We start from the raw sequence: 16,124 nt of genomic DNA on the forward strand, positions 1-16,124 counted from the left end.
AACAGAAATATTGGATGATGATCAACTGTAAAATACTTAGCTATTTTCAGCAATGATCCAAGACAATCCTTAAAGGACTTAAGATGAAAAAATGCTAGCTACTTCCAGAGAAAGAACTGATAGAGTCATTGAATGCAGAGCAAAGCATAGTATTTTTTTAACTTCATTTTTGTGGGGGAGGGGCAGTCTGTGCTCTTTCACAACCTAATATGGAAATATGTTTTACATGACCGTGCTGCACATTATAACCTATATCAAAGTGCTTGCCTTCTCAATTGAGGAAAAAGGGGAAAAGGGGAGAGAATTTGGACTCAAAATTTTAAAAATGATTATTAAAAATTGTTGTCACATATAATTGTGAAAAATAAAAATGCAAATTTTAAAATTAAAAGAAGTGAAGAAATAGAGGTGGGTGGGAGGTAGAAGAAGGAAAGAACAACTTCTGGAAGCTGTGGATACCAGGAAAGGTCTCATGCATAATATGAATCTTTAACTGAATCTTGAAGGTAACCAAGAATTCCAAGATAGTTGCTAAAGATATCCTAAAATAATCACTGCAATATTCTTCATGAAAGCAAAGAAATGGAAACAAAGTGGGCGGCCATTAACTGAGGAATAGCTAAAAAGTAAACTCTATTATGTGATAAAGGACTATTATTTTGTAGTGAGAAATTACAAAAATTAGGAATTCGAACAAATTAGAGATGATTTGTATAAATGAATGAAGAGCAAAATTAAATAGAACCATGAGAAATATGCAATGACTACAATAGTGTAAGTAAAAAGATAGATGAAAGGAAGATGAAGTTGAACCAAATGAAAAGTCAGTTAAAGTCCTAGACAAAAGAAAATAAGACATTATTTTTCTTCTTAAGCCAAAGGAATACTAAGACAAAATACTATATACATTTTTAGATGTGGTCACTGCACAAGAATTTTTGGCTTAAATTTTCCTCTTTAAGGTGAGTTCAGTTAGTGAGGACTGGGGCTAAAATCATTGCTTTTTGTTAATAAAATGTTTTGTTTTTTAAATCTGGCCTTGACAAGATCTTTGTGTAGCCATCTCAGTCATTTCCTTCTTCTTATAGGAATCATTAGGGATTGCATCATCAAAATTTAATTCTTGAGAACTTCTCATGCCTTTTTTGAGCCAACTTTGCTTCAGGATTCTCAAACCATGGAATCCTACATATCTTGTCCCTCTGAAATCTTCTTTCAAATATATATCTTCTTTAAATCATGGCCAGATGAGCCTTCCAAAACTGTTTACTGTCTAAGGGATGGATTTATCAACAATGCACGCAAGAATTTACCAAATTCTCTGCTTTTAAAACAGCCCCCCTCAATCCCCAGCAGGATTTGGAAAACTTAAACTCATAATCTCAACTAAATTTTTTCCCTGTTCCAGATCATCATCAGGAACATGCATCATTCATTTACTCCCTTTGGGTGGATTGTCTGTATGTTCAGCAACTTATCGACTTAGGGAAATACCAAGGAGGTAAGTGACTTACCTAGGGTCACATTATCAGTCAGACAAGCATTTCTATAGCCACAGGTACTATGTACAGAAGGTAGGACCAAGTTTCTCTGGCTCTGATGCCAGTTCTTCATCCACCACTTCAGGCTGCCTGATACAGAGAAATAACAATGGCACTGGGAAGGTTGGGGTGGAGGAAGAGTTTCAAGGGAAGGGAATGAAGCATCACTAGGAGGTGAGGTGGGTACATCTGAAGACTGAGTACACTGAAAGAGATTAACTACTATCAAATTAAATACCTATAAAATTTATAGATTTACAAAGCTGGAAAGTATAGCTAAAATCACTGGATGAGAATCAGTACCAAATCTGAGGTGATGAAATTTAACAGGAAAAAATGTGAAGACCTATATTTGTTTTTTTTTTTATCCACCTTAAAAGTATACAAAAGGAGGACATATGATTAGACAGCAGTGTGAAGATGTAAGAGTTTAAAAGGACTGCAACCTCAATATAAATCAACTGTGGGACAATGGGGCAGCTAGGGGGCACAGTGGGTAGAATGCTTGGCCTGGAGTCAGGAAGACTCCTTTCCAAGTTCAAATCTGGTCACAGATAAATATGTTTATATTTATGTTATTAATACCATTAATAATATTTACGTGACTCTGGGCAAGTCACAACTCTGCCTCAGTTTCCTCATCTGTAAAGTGAGCTGGAGAAGGAAATGGTAAACCCTGAATATCTTTGCCAAGAAAACCCTAAATGGGGTCACAAAGAGTCAGGAATGACTGAAAATGACTGAACAACAAGCACTAGGGAAGAAATAATCCTGCTATACATTCAGAGCCAGTCAGATCATGTCTGAAGTACTGCAGGCTCCAGATGGAGAATATTTTGGAAGGATGTGGAAGAGGTATAGTATGTCCTAAGGAAGGCAACCAGAATGGTAAAAGACCCTGAATTCATACTTTGTAAGAACTGAAGAACCTGGGGACCTTCAGTCTGAAAGAACCTATTCAGGAGGGACACATTAACAACTTTTGTTATCTGAAAGGTTGATATATGGAAGAGGGATTAAAGCTTTGCATCTTGGACCCAGATGGGAAAATTAGGAGCAATGCCTGGAAGCAGAAATGAGGGAACTTTAGACTTGGTACAAGGAAAAAAACTTTCCAACAATTAGCAGTATCTATAGTGGAAGAAGATGCCTCAGAAGTCTATGGGTTCCCACCACTCCCCTTATTCTAAATCTTCAAGCAAAAACTGAATCACCATTTGTTGGTATGTTGTATGGGGTATTTTAATTCAGGTATGGGCTGAACTAGGTGGCTTCTGAGGATCCTCCCAATTTATATTCTGGTATTGAGGTAGAAAGAAGAATGTTGCCCAAAATGAATACTTCTCTTATTCTAATTATAATTTAAAAGTAATGGTCTCTCCCAAATCAAGGACCTATTATTCTGTTTAAATGCAGAATACATGACTATGATAACTAAAAACAAAATTAACAAATGAAAATCTGACTTTTTAGTATGACACATGCAAAACACAAAAACATAATAAAATATGTGAAATCTATCTAAAGTCCCATAATATGAATTTGCAAGGAAAAAATGTTAAAATTTGGCATTTTTTTTTGGTCTCATAAGTGTTCTCTGCTCAAATAAGCATTTAAAAAAGGGGGGTAGTGATGACAGAAGGGTTTTTTTTAATGCTAGAATCTCTTATATATAACCCATTTATACAGCTCTAAACAAAGTTATGGAGAAATTCTGCAGAATTAACATAAATATGAACATTTAAACTTCTTTTCCTTTAAACATCTTACCATTTCCTCTTTTTGTCAAGTTTTTGCTAGAATTGTGTTAAGCCTGCAGCTTCTAAATTCAAGGTAGGAAAAAGTGAATATGCAAGCATCAAAGCCAATATTTCCATAAAATTTTACTGAAGAATCCCCTTTCAACTTACACAATTTCTATTCAATAGTTAGCACCAGGTGCCTCTTTTTAAATAATATATTTTTAAAAACTTACATAAATCCTCTAAAGTAATAAAGCTAAAATAATGAAATTTGTCCTATTATACATTTTAAGATTTTACCCCTGAAATTGGGATGGGACTTTTTAAGTCTAGCCTTTTATATGATCTGAACACACTCATTTTTCTGATTGACTAGTGGGTAGAATAAAGCAATCAATTCTTCAAATGGACGTTAACTGATAAAATTTGTCATTCTGTACTTGTGTTGGCTTCAAAGTAAAAAAAAAAAACTAAGAAATTAAATTTCAATCAAGTTAGTCCTGAGCAAAATGGAGCTTTTGGATGTCTGGGTGTTTTGGTTTTTTTTTTTTTTTTTTAGTAATCAGCAATTCTCAAGTTACTTAATGATAATAGCATTGAAAGCTAATGTTATATAGAGAGGAAGAAAGTAGGAAAGGGCTTAGGGTATTGGAAAATGTGATTTCTCAATCCTGTGCTGGAAATGTGTCCATCTTGAACAAAAATCAAATAATAATGCAAAGTAAAAATTCATAATGATGAATTTGTGGGATAATTTTTCTTTTAAGCACTGATCCCAAATCAACATATTGAAATAGTGAATGCCTTCCTGCTAGTCTGCAAAAAGCAACTTTGCATTCCATATACTGCATTACATTAACATACATATGTACATGTGTGTAGATGCATGTATTTATATATGTATATGTTTGTGAAAATAGAATGGCAACTGAAAGTGAGACACTTTGAGATGTACATTTCAATTGTTATATTATTGGGAAAGTCAACTCTACTTACACAGTCTCTTATATCAGAACTAAAACATTCTAAAGATGTTCTTTCATCTCATTATAATGTTTCTGTAAGAATTATACTAACCTATCTAAGATCACATGGAAGAGATACAGAATCAAAAAGGAAAGAAACCCATCCTGCCAACTTTAGTTTCAGTGTAATCTGATTTAATTGGGGCAATCTAATCATCTTGGCAGGTAAGTCTAGGGTAGTTAGGCTTCTTCCACTCCCCTCACTGCAACCTGTTTAGCTGCCAAAATTGAATGTTGTTAGTTAACTTGCAACTAAAAAGAAGAATGACAAAGGCTATGTGCACCCCAAACTATTGAATATAAGATTAACCAACTAAAATTATTTTTAATAAATCTTATTAGGCAGAAAAGATAAGAAAATAACTTGAAAGTTCTAAATATTCATTAGTACAAAAAGAATTGAATTTTAAGAAACTGCACAATGGCTAGCAATTCCTTACGGGCAGAACCCAGGCAGAAATAACTGTACCAGGATGCCTTCAAAAATGGCAACCAGCAAAACACTGGGCATTTTATTATATGAACTACAGAGTATATTAGTATTATTCCTGTGGAATTTTAAAAAAATGTCTAACAACAGCTCAATTAAACCTAAAACCTTTATTGTCAATATTCCTCTGAGGTAGGAAGGTGTACATTGGACTGTCTCCCCTTTACATATTACAAATAACATGCACAAATGTTTCATAAACCTGTACACACACACACACACACAAGTGCTACATGCATATGCTCATATCAGAGCTAGAAGGAACACTATACACAGTGTGTTAAATATATGTCTATGTGTATATGTTTATATACAAACACTCATATCCTTAACAGACTGTAGAGTTTCTTCTAAATCTGAGTTTGTGAAGTGTGTATGTATGCAGTATGTTCAGGTTTGTGATGTATTTTATGCATATTAATTCATACTCAACACATATAGGTAATTATTATTATTATTATTATTCCCTCAGTTCTATTAATCTATGAGCAATTGAGACCTAGAATTTAGTTTTAATTTCTAGGTCATTTGTACCTTACTTACCCCAAAAGTTCATGAGTAAGTAACCTGGAGTTAGGAAAACCTGAGTTCAAATTCACCCTTATTAGATAATTGCTAGCTGTGTGACCCAGGGCAAGTCACTTAAACTCTGCCTGCCCCAGTTTCCTCAACTGTAAAATAGGGATAATAAAAGCTCCTACCTCTCAGAGTTATCAAGATAAAATGAGATGGCTTTTTTAAAGTGCTCTGAAAACCTTAAAACACTATATAAATGCTAGCTTTTATTATGGACTTGAAGTCAGGAAAACCTAGCTTTGAATTTCATCTACGACACTTGCTAGCTGTGTGATCCTGAACAAATGGTTTGCCCTTTCTGGGCCTCAATCTCCTTATCAGTAAAATGGAAAAGGGGAGAGGAGATTTGTACCCAAAACCTTTAAACTCTAATATTTCTTAGACTCTAAATCTTCAATACTATGACATATCACCATTTGTAATAACAGCAAAAAAAAAAAAAAGATTAGTTATATATCTAGCTTAAAGTTATTTTTCAAAAGGATGCTTTCACAGACTTCAGCTGAGATACCTAGGTATTGATCTCAACACACTAACACTGTTGTGATTAGTAAAATCATGGGTAGGTAGATAGTCTTCCACATACTCAGGAGGTCGAGTGTCTGGTCCAAGGTCTCGGTGCAATGAAATCCGGTCACTAACAAAAGCATTAAAACAGTGTTTGGCTTCCCCTTTCTCTTTTTCCTTTTGTTCTTCAGGACTTAAATTGTCAGGCTTGAATGGTTTCCCAGAAGCACCAGGGGCATTGGAGTCCTGAGGTGGGCGATCTAGAAAAGGCTTCAATTCTGCCGCTGTGTAATATCCTTGCAAACATGGTCTATCCCCAGCATTATTATCTTGTCTAACAGGGGCTTTTATCTGCAATTTGGGCATCACATCTTTAATATTGTTCACAGCTTCTATCATTAGATCAAACATCTTGTTTTTGTTTTTCTCAATCCCTGATACATCTTTGGAATCTTGAATGCTTACTTCTCTTTGCATTAAAATCAAAAAGACCATAAAGAAAAAAATCACTGCACCAAACTTCCAGAGCTTTTTGTGGTGAAAAAGTTTTTTACAGAATAGTTTTATCAGTAGTCTTATGTGAGCCATTCTGACATTAACAGTTTGTCACTTGAAAAATAACAGTTATAACTTCCTCTATTACTTGTGTTCTTTATCATAGATTTGCTTGCCAAAAGGTTTCTTGAAATAGTAACACCTAGAAAGAACAACAGGCAGCATTAGTACATAAGCAATCTGAAGACAACTGAGGACACACCACTACCACCACCAATAACATACACTCTAAAGGATTAGATACTTAGAATTTCAGGGGTTCCCCCCAATAGTCATTTTTGTTTTGTTATTTCTCACTTGGAAATAATGTTTGTGAAACCTTTTCTTTTTTATATAGAAAAGGATAAATAAACTCATTTAACTTATTACCAGCAGAGAACCCAATTGGGCTAATTGTTGGGAACAAGGGCTCCAAAAGAAAATATACATTTGTAGGTGTCAGCTAAAGATATAAAAAAATAATTAGATTAAAAGTCTATATACATTTCCAACCCTGGGAGGTAGGAGCTATTATTATCCCCATTTTACAATTGAGGAAATTGAGGCAGAGGTTAAGTGACTTGACCAAGGTCACACAGCTAGTACTTGTCTAGTAAGGATGGATTTGAAGTCAGGTTTTCCTAACTCCAGGTCACTCACTCATAGGTTTTTGGGAAAAGTCAGGGACATATGGCCTAGAAACTAAGAGACTAAATTCTAAGTCTAACTTGCTCATAGGTTATTAGAACTAGAAGGAATAATAATAATAATTTCTACATAATAAAATAAATCTGTGTTCCAACTCCCACCTCACCATGATCAAGACTGTCCTAAACTTGACACATTGAGTGCTTTCTAACAATAATTAAACAAGTAACAATGATTTAATCTATCTAAAAACAAGCCTATTCTTTGAAACAGTAATAAAAATATATTTATTTGGAAACACTTTCAGAGCTTGACAGTATAGAAAGATGAGAAAACCAAATACATTATTCAGGGGGTTTCCCTATATAAAATGTTATCTCTTCTCTGTAGCTTTTAAAGCCTTCAATGCCAACTGAGCCTGATGTTAGGAAGCTGCACCTTTCTTAGTTCAAGTCTGGCCTCAGACACTTACTTGAAGTATGACCTTAGGCAAGTCACTTAACTCTGCCTCAGTTCCCTCATGTGTAAAATGGGATGCTGAAAGAAATGGCAAAGCACTCCAGCATCTGTGAAGAAAACCCCAAATAGGTTCATGAAGAATCATACACAATGGAAATGACTGAATAATAACAACATCCTGGCCCTAACCAATCATCCAGTCTCTCTGGACATCACTTTCTCTTCTAAACTCTGCAATCCAACCAAACTAAGACTTCTTTCTATTCTTCATATACAATACTTCACCTGCCATCCCCAAAGCTTTGCAGTGACTCCCATATGCCCATAAAGTATTCCCTCCTTACCTCTGCATTAAAGACACTTTTTCCTTAAGACACAGTTAAAGCACCATCTTTCTCATGACACCTTTCTTGATCTTCCCAACTGCTAGTACCATCTCTCCCACTACGTTATATTTAACTGCTTTGTATGCATTTGTATTTATTCACTTTATATTTAGGTCTTATAGGCACATATGTATTTGTTTCTTCCATTAGACTATAAGCTCTTTGGGAATAGGAATCATTGCAGTCTTTGTACCTGTATGCTTCACAGTGCCTGGGACAAAATGAGTAGCCAATGAATAAATACTGAAGGGGTTTTTACATTTCTTTTTAGAATTGCTGTTTTTAGCAGATGTAAACACTATCTTGACAAGCATTTTTTAAAAGTAGGGTTGAGCTTTTGGGGAAGCTTATTACCAGCAAATAGGTTTAGGTCAAACATGTATATGACTACAATAGGTTTGGGTCAAGGTCTATTGTCACCTGTCAAGATGAATATGATGAATTCCTGATTGCGGCAGTAGATGTTTATAGAACATATCTAATGACCACTATCCACCAGAAAGGAAGGACAAAATTCAATGACAAGTCTGTTCTGGGTCATCTAGACAGTAAAACTAGAGACAGATTCTGTCAAAGTTGCTAGAGGCAGATCATGAGAAGGAAGAGTCAAAGCCAAGAGAGGGCTAGAGTAAGTTCTAACCAGCTCTGGCTGTGTCTTTTTTTTTTAATTTCAGTGTAAACAAACTTTATAACTTAGAAATTAGAGAACTATAAATCAGGTCTTGATTTATTATTTTGTTGATTGTATAGACTTAAAAAAAATGATCGAGGAAGTATTAATAGTTTAGCCTTAAAAGTTTCTTATATATATTTCCTCTCAAAGATATTGTTGTTAAACATTAAGCAGCACACCTCTGCATAAAGATTATCATAAATAAAAAACCCCAAAATCCCCCCCCCCCAAACAAAAACAACAAAACTTAAACTGACAGGTAGAGATGAAAATCTACCTTCCTATCTGGAACTCAAAGTTTTAAAAACAAATGTTAAAAAATTGTTTTTACATGCAACTCGGGAAATAAGATACACAGGCAATGGGGTATAGAAATCCATCTTACCCTACAAGAAAGTAAGGTGAGTGGATGGAAGGGAGGGCAGACTGGGGGAAGGGGTAATCACTATGCATGCCTTCTTGGGGTAGGGGGTAGGGGAAAGAAGGGGAAAAAATTTGGAAACGAATGCTGAAAATCAAAAATAAATTCTAGAATAAAAAAAATTACCTTTCTTTTGCTTATGCTTCCTTTTTTGCTCATTAACTTTTAGGGAAATACTATTTTTAAAATTCAATTCAATAAAATTAAGAATTTTACATAAGACATTCCAACTCCTAACTGCAGGCATTTTCATTTGGTTTTCCTCACACTTGGAATTCTCTCTTTTCATCTCTGCCCTCATGGCTTCCTCAAATCCCAGTGAAAATCCTATCTTCTACAAAAAGCCTTTTCTGATCCTCCTTAATTCTAGTATCTTCCCTTTGTTCATTATCTCCATTTTCCTCCTGTAGGTATCCAATTTGTATGTAGTTGTTTTCAAGTTGTTTCCCTCCTTAGACTGTGACCTCCTAGAGAGCTAGGATTAGGTTTTTTTTTTTCTAACCTTTCTATTTTTTTGTATGCTTGGGGCTTAGCACAGTTAATGGCACAAGGTGATAAACATATCAATAAGACATTATCTATGACATCAAGAAGTTCAACTTAGTAGAAAAGATAAGATGGGTATACAAATAAGCATTACCAAAAAATGAAATAAGCTCACATAAGCGAGAGAAACACAGTTCTAAGAGAAGCCTGAGGAAAGCATTTATTCTAGCTGTGAGAATCTGAACCTTTATGGAGATTTGTAACTGTTAGTGCAGTTTGAATAGAGGAACAAAGTTGTATATCACACTGACACTGGCAGGACAGAACCAAGCTGTACATCACACTAAGACTGGCAGGGCGGTTTTAAGTTTTGTTAAATAGTTTTTTTCCAAATCAAGTAATTATCTACTACTTTCCGTAAGGAATACAATAGGCTTTCTTTGGGGAAGGAAACAAGTATTTATTTGATGCCTATTATGTCAGATACTGTGTTAAGTGCTTTATAAATATTATCTCATTTGATTCTCAAAAGGTGGGTGTTACTATGATTCCCATTTTATAGTTGAAGAAACCGAGGCAGAAAGGGTCACACAGCTAGTTAGTGTGTGAGTTCAGATTTGAACTTAATTTTTCCTTACACCAGACCCAGTATTATCTCCACTGTATAATCTAGCTGCCTCTTTGCACTATAGAATAGACACTCCATCTCAGACGAAACTCTAGCCAGATTAAGTAGGTTCTAAATTATAGCAGGATAATAGGTTATATTTCATCATGTAGGAAATAAAAAGTCAGTGAAGGTTTTTGAATGGAAGAGGGACATGATCAGAATTTTGTCTTGTCCATGTGGTGGGGAAAGGAAAGAGAGAAAGAGGGAGGGAAGTAGAAGGGGGGAGAGGGGCAGAGAGAGAGATGGAGATTGTGGGTTTTACATAGGGAAGAAGTTGAGACCTTGAATGCAGAAGAAGAGAAAATATAATAGTGAAATCCTACTAGTATACGGCCATTGCTAAAGCTGACACCCCATTAGCAAGGATACGAGAACTTGGAAAAGATGGTTTTTGGGTCTCCACAGATTATTTTCTGGACAGCACCCTAAATGTTGCAGCAGACACTGGCCTCTTGAAAATTTTAATAAAATACTCAATCTTGTACAGAGGAAAGTTTAGACATAGGCTTTCTAGAGCTGTTTCCCCCAAATACTGACAAAATGCAACATCAGGGAACACATAATTAGTAAGTTACACTTACATTAAGGATGTTAAAAATATAGATTTTTCTATTGATATATTATAAAATTTAGGATAAATCAAAAGTTTGGCATTTCTCATTAGGAAAAGGTTGGCAGGCCCTGGTCTTTGGCTTGTGTCCAAACCTGCTGATTTCTTAACACCCAGTAGAGTTATTATAAAAAAGGAGGCCCATCTGAGTTTGGACATTAAAAAACTATCCACCAGTGAAAATCCAGGGCAGCTGAAAATGAAAGCCAGATGGAGTTGGCACAAGAATAATGACCTAAAAGGATTTAACTCACAGAGAAAGGCCAGAGACTGAAAGTAATGCAAATGAGGCATCAAGCTATTACAATTCTGTAATGCTATAAAAAAGAAAAAGAAAAAAATGTTTTGTAACCAACTCTTTATTCCTGTCTCATCTATATTTTATAGATGGTTAAAGTGAGTTAAAGAGCAATCCAGCAACTTGGCCAAAATCACACAATATAAGTGGGTGACTAAAGGACCTGGATTCAAATTTTGGTTCTGTTTTACTACCTGTGTGAGCTTGGACAAGCACCAATCTTGGAGATTCTCAGCTTTTTTACCTGCAAAATGAGAGGATTGCACCAGTTGTCCTCTCTGGTACCCTTCTGCTAAAAATCCTATGCTCTCTCACTCCTACACCTAGACCCGGAGTAGGCAATTTGTAATATTCTCAGAATAGTATTTTTTGAAGAGCTGCATTGTACTTCATCTTTCTCTAAATAGATACACACATTTACACATATGCACATCACCTCAATCAACAAGCATGTAAATGCCTACTATGTGCCAGGCACTGTGCCAAGTTCTATGACTACAATGAAAGATAAAAATGTTCCTCTGCTCCCAGGGAACTCACATTCTTATTAATTTTAATCCATATTTTTCAATTAAGAAACATTTATTTTCTCTCCCTCTTAACTCCTTCCATCCTTCCTACCTCCCCTTCCATGGGGTAAAAAAAAAAAAAAGAAGAAAAATTGACAAATATACATAGTGAAGCAAATAAGTTCCTATATAGGTCATGTCTAAAAATATGTCTTATTCTGCATCTGGAGTCCATTACCTCTGACAAGGTTGTTCATTGCAATGATCAGAGTTCTCAGTGCTTTCAAAGTTGTCTTTATTTTTAATTAAGACAACATTAAGTTGTCTTTATTTTTAATTAAGACAACATTAAGTTGTCTTAATTTTTAATTAATTTATTTTTAATTAAGTCTAATTGTTATTGTATAAATTTTTCTATTATTGCTTATTTCACTATGCATCAGTTCAAATGAGTTATCCCAAGTTTCTCTGAAATCACCCCAATTTATCATTTCTTATGGCACAATAGTATATCATTACAATCTATATATCATAATTTGTTGAGCAACTTCCACAACTGATAACTGCCCTTTTGGTTTCCAGTTCTTTGTCACCACAAAAAGAGCTGCTATAAATACTATGGCATTTATGGGTCTATTTCCTCTTGCTTTGTTATCTTTCAAGGAACTCAAATTCTAATGGGGTGGAGGGAGAGTAAGTACATGCAAGATAGATGATAGACAGGGGCGGCTAGGTGGCACAGTGAGTAAAGCACCAGCCCCGGAGTCAGGAGGACCCAAGTTCAGTTCGTTCAGTTCCGGCCTCAGATACTTAACACACCCACACACCCACACAAAAACTAGCCATGTAACCTTGGGCAAGTTACTTAACCCCAATTGCCCTCCAAAAGGCAAAAAAAAAAAAAAGATAGATGATAGACAGACAGAGGAAGCTAATAAAAGGAAAGTAATCTCAGAGGACATGGCTTAGGGTAGGGTGGGGAGGATAGGATACCATTAAAGCCCCCCAGAAAAAGGTGGAATTTGAGCTGAGTCTTGAAGGAGGCCAAAAAAGCCAGGAGGCTGAAGTGAGGAGGGAAGTCATTACTGGTATGGGGGACAACTGGTAAGGAGTCAGAGGTGGAATATAATATGGGGAGCAAATAGGTCAGTAGAGCTGGATCATAGAGTAAGAAGACTGGAAAGGGAGGAATAGTCAAGGTTTTGAAAGGCTTTAAAAGCCAAGCAAAGCATTTCTATATGATCCTGGAGGCAATAGTTACTGGAGATGGAAATGGTGGGGTGGAGTGTGACAAGGTCAGATCTGTGCTTTAGTAAAATCACTACTATATTGCAGAGATAATAAAAATAAAATGAAAATCACTACTGCATCTGATTTGAGTGGAGAGTGACTTGAATGAAGCAAGGGAGACCAATCAGACAATTTCAATAATCTAGGAGGGAGGTGATGAAGTCTCACGATGTGAAGGGAAGATATATGAGAAAGCTGTAAAAGTAGAAATGCCAACACTTGACAACAAACCAGATATTTGGAGTGTGAGGAGCTGAAAAATAACAAGCTTTTGAGCCTAAGTGGATGGTAGTATCTTCAATAGTAATAGGATAGTCAGGAAGACAGTAGAGAAGGTTTTGGGGGAAAGATAATGAATTCTATTTCAGATATTTTGACTCTAAGATGCCTGTGGGATATTCAGCCATTATTGGTCTAAGGGCAGTTGGTGATGCAGGACAAGAGTTTGGAAGAAACTAGATTTGGATATAAAGATCTGGGAATCACCTCTACTGAGAAGATAATTGAATCCATTGGAGCTGATGAAATCACCAAGAGAAACAGTATAGAAGGAGAAGAGAAGAGGTTCTAGGAAAGAGCCTTGGGGAAAACTCAGAATTTGTGGGGCATTATCTGGATGAAGATTTAGCAAGAGACTAGGGAGTTGCTGGTAGAAAGAATATGAGTAGAAAGCTATGTCATGAAAACCTTGAGTGGAGGTAGTAGGTAGGAGAAGAGATAGAGAAAAAATTTCAAAGGCTATAGATAGGTCAAGAAGATTGAAGAACGAGAAAAGGCCATTAGATTAATCAATTAAGAGATCATAGGTAACTTTGGACAGTAGTTTCAGTTGAATGATGAGATCAGAAGCCAGAGAGGGTTTAGAAACAAGTGAGAGGAAAGGTAGTGGAGGCACCAAGTATAGACGGCTTTTTCAAGGAGTTTCTATTATATAATCTCAACTGCCCCCTCACTGTGGCAAGGTAAATCCTTTTACACCTCTCCTTAACTAATTCATTATCCCATACACCACAGTAGTTTTTCCAATGTTTTTCATCCCTCTTTAAACTTCCCCACAGCTCTCTCTTCTCCCAGTGTATCAGCTGAGAACCTTGCCTCATATTTTGCTGGGGGAAAAAAAAAGACCATTTACAGAGATCTCTCTCTCTCCTTTCCTTTTCCACATTTCATATCACTCAGATGCCTTCTACCACTGTCTCCTTTATCCTGTTTCACATGAAGAGATGGCCTTTTTTTTTTTTACAACAAATATTTATTACAAAGGAAAAAAATGGAAAGATTTTAACAATCAGCAAAATTCATCAGTTCATTTTAAACATCTGCAAAACATGCTATGTGTCACACCTATGGTCCTCCTACCTTTGCAAAGGAATAAGGTTGGATGGCTTCTCTTTCTCTTCTTCAAAGTATCTTTGTCATTTTGCAACATTCACTTTGATGGTTTTGCAGTAGTTCTTCCCATTTGTGTTTTCTTGCCAAATGAAGTTGAATCAATACCCCTAACCAGGCAAATGCTTCCAAAGAAGTTGAAGACAGAGGGAGTATACTCCTATTACTAAAAAATGCCTACAAGCCTTTTTTAAAGGATCCCCAAATACTAAAGAAAAAAAGTAACTTGTCATTAGATGACTAGCTAAAGAGTGACATAGCAATAGCATATTATGTCTGTCACCATTGTTATTAGTCTACTTCAGTTCTATGTTTCATGCCAGTGCCAATTTTGTTATCAGTGTCCTAATCATGGATATTAGCATTGTCAGTGGTATCATACCATTGCTATTTATCACTGCTTTCACTATCACTATCACTAGCATTGGTATTGTTATAGTTTCAGTGTGATTTTCACAAAAGGCATTAGCATCATCAACATCACTATCAGTAGTGTCAGCATCAGGATAATTATCACTATCTTCCAACTTTTTACATCATCATCATCATCATGGCTGGCACCATTACTGGAGTTACTGTCTTTGTTCTCATTCCTCTTTCTATCATTACATTTATCACATAGGTTGTCACCATTCCTATTTTTGTCTTCACTATTGTCATCGTTTTTTTGTCTAACACTGTTGCAGGTAATATTGTCATTTATCTATATTGCTATCATGATCACGGAAACTTTCGACATCATCATCATCATCACCGCTGTCAGTACCCTTGGGGCCACCACTGCCACTATCAGTGTTTTGGTCCTTGCTACGTTGGCCATATTCATCATCAGGATCTTCGGTGTTGTCAGCATAGTTATCATCATCATCATAATTATGATTACATCTGTTAGTTTCATCAATGATTTCACCACCATTATCACTGCTATTGTCTTCACTTTCATCATCTTCAGCAGGCTAGCATGCAGATGGGAATGTGGAATGCACAAAGAAGTCTTCCAATCCTTCAAATTGTCCTTGAATAATTTGGGCTGGGAAATGAAGCTCAATGAATTCTTTATCATAACTATATTCATATGCCCTGCTATCAGTGTCACTTGATAATGACATGACAAAATCTTGGTCCAGAAGAAAGTACGAAGGTGTTGCTTTATTATATTTAGTTTGGCTTTTTAATTCACTCTTTTTCTGTAGTTTTTTGTTTTTCTCTGCCATTTCCAAAACTTGTTCACTTCTTTCTATAGATTCTCTAGGTGTTACCTCAAACATAGATTCCAGCTTCCAGGTTGAGAAAGTATAGGCAACCACTTTGTGTTTCTTTTTTCCAGGAGCTGGACTAGGATATCCTGCTAGGAGGCTTCTTAGTCAGGAACACAACTGGAAACTAGACTCTGAGCAGAGACTTCTGATGGCCTTCTTCTTACCAAGACAATTACCTCTCTACCTCCACCTCCACAAGAAATCTCATTCTATATTAATTTTGCCAGTAGATGTCCACTATTATCCTTACTCTCTCTCTCTAATCTTCAATCACTTGGTCTAATAATGATTGCTTCCCTATTGCCTACAATAAGCCTATGTGAGGAAGGAAGGAAGGGAGGGAGGGAGGGAGGGAGGAAGGGAGGAAGGAAGGAAGGAAAGAAGGCCGGAAGGAAGGAAGGAAGGAAGGAAGGAAGGAAAGAAGGAAGGAAGGAAGCCCACTTTATCTGTCCATCACTATGACCATCCTATCTCTCCTCCCTTTTGTGGTCAATTTCCTTAAGATAGCTGTATACAATAGAAGCCTGGACTATTTCAAACATTCATCACCTCACACCTGGACTATTGCAACATTCTGTTGGTTGATCTTCCCTCCCACAAGTCCCTCCTCA

The 16,124-nt window shown here is 36.1% G+C and overlaps 1 protein-coding gene across 6 annotated transcripts in view; it reads right to left on the reverse strand.

Annotated features, from left to right (window-relative positions):
- Positions 1 to 16,124, reverse strand: part of GALNT3 (polypeptide N-acetylgalactosaminyltransferase 3) — an 87,716-nt gene that overhangs the window by 45,907 nt on the left and 25,685 nt on the right. For 4 of the 6 annotated variants that reach the window (XM_069080489.1, XM_069080488.1, XM_069080484.1 and 1 more), the window contains one exon: positions 5,961 to 6,578. In XM_069080489.1, the coding sequence (XP_068936590.1) occupies positions 5,961 to 6,469 (509 nt within the window). In that variant the 5' untranslated portion in view covers positions 6,470 to 6,578. Of the gene's footprint in view, positions 1 to 5,960; positions 6,579 to 7,535; positions 7,630 to 16,124 lie in introns of all 6 variants that reach the window. The other 2 variants (XM_069080485.1, XM_069080486.1) reach the window with 1 other exon arrangement.

The sequence above is a fragment of the Petaurus breviceps genome, unplaced genomic scaffold, assembly GCF_028583685.1.
Source record: "Petaurus breviceps papuanus isolate PSGF00001 unplaced genomic scaffold, PetGlider_PUasm1.0 91133, whole genome shotgun sequence".
NCBI lineage: Eukaryota > Metazoa > Chordata > Mammalia > Diprotodontia > Petauridae > Petaurus > Petaurus breviceps.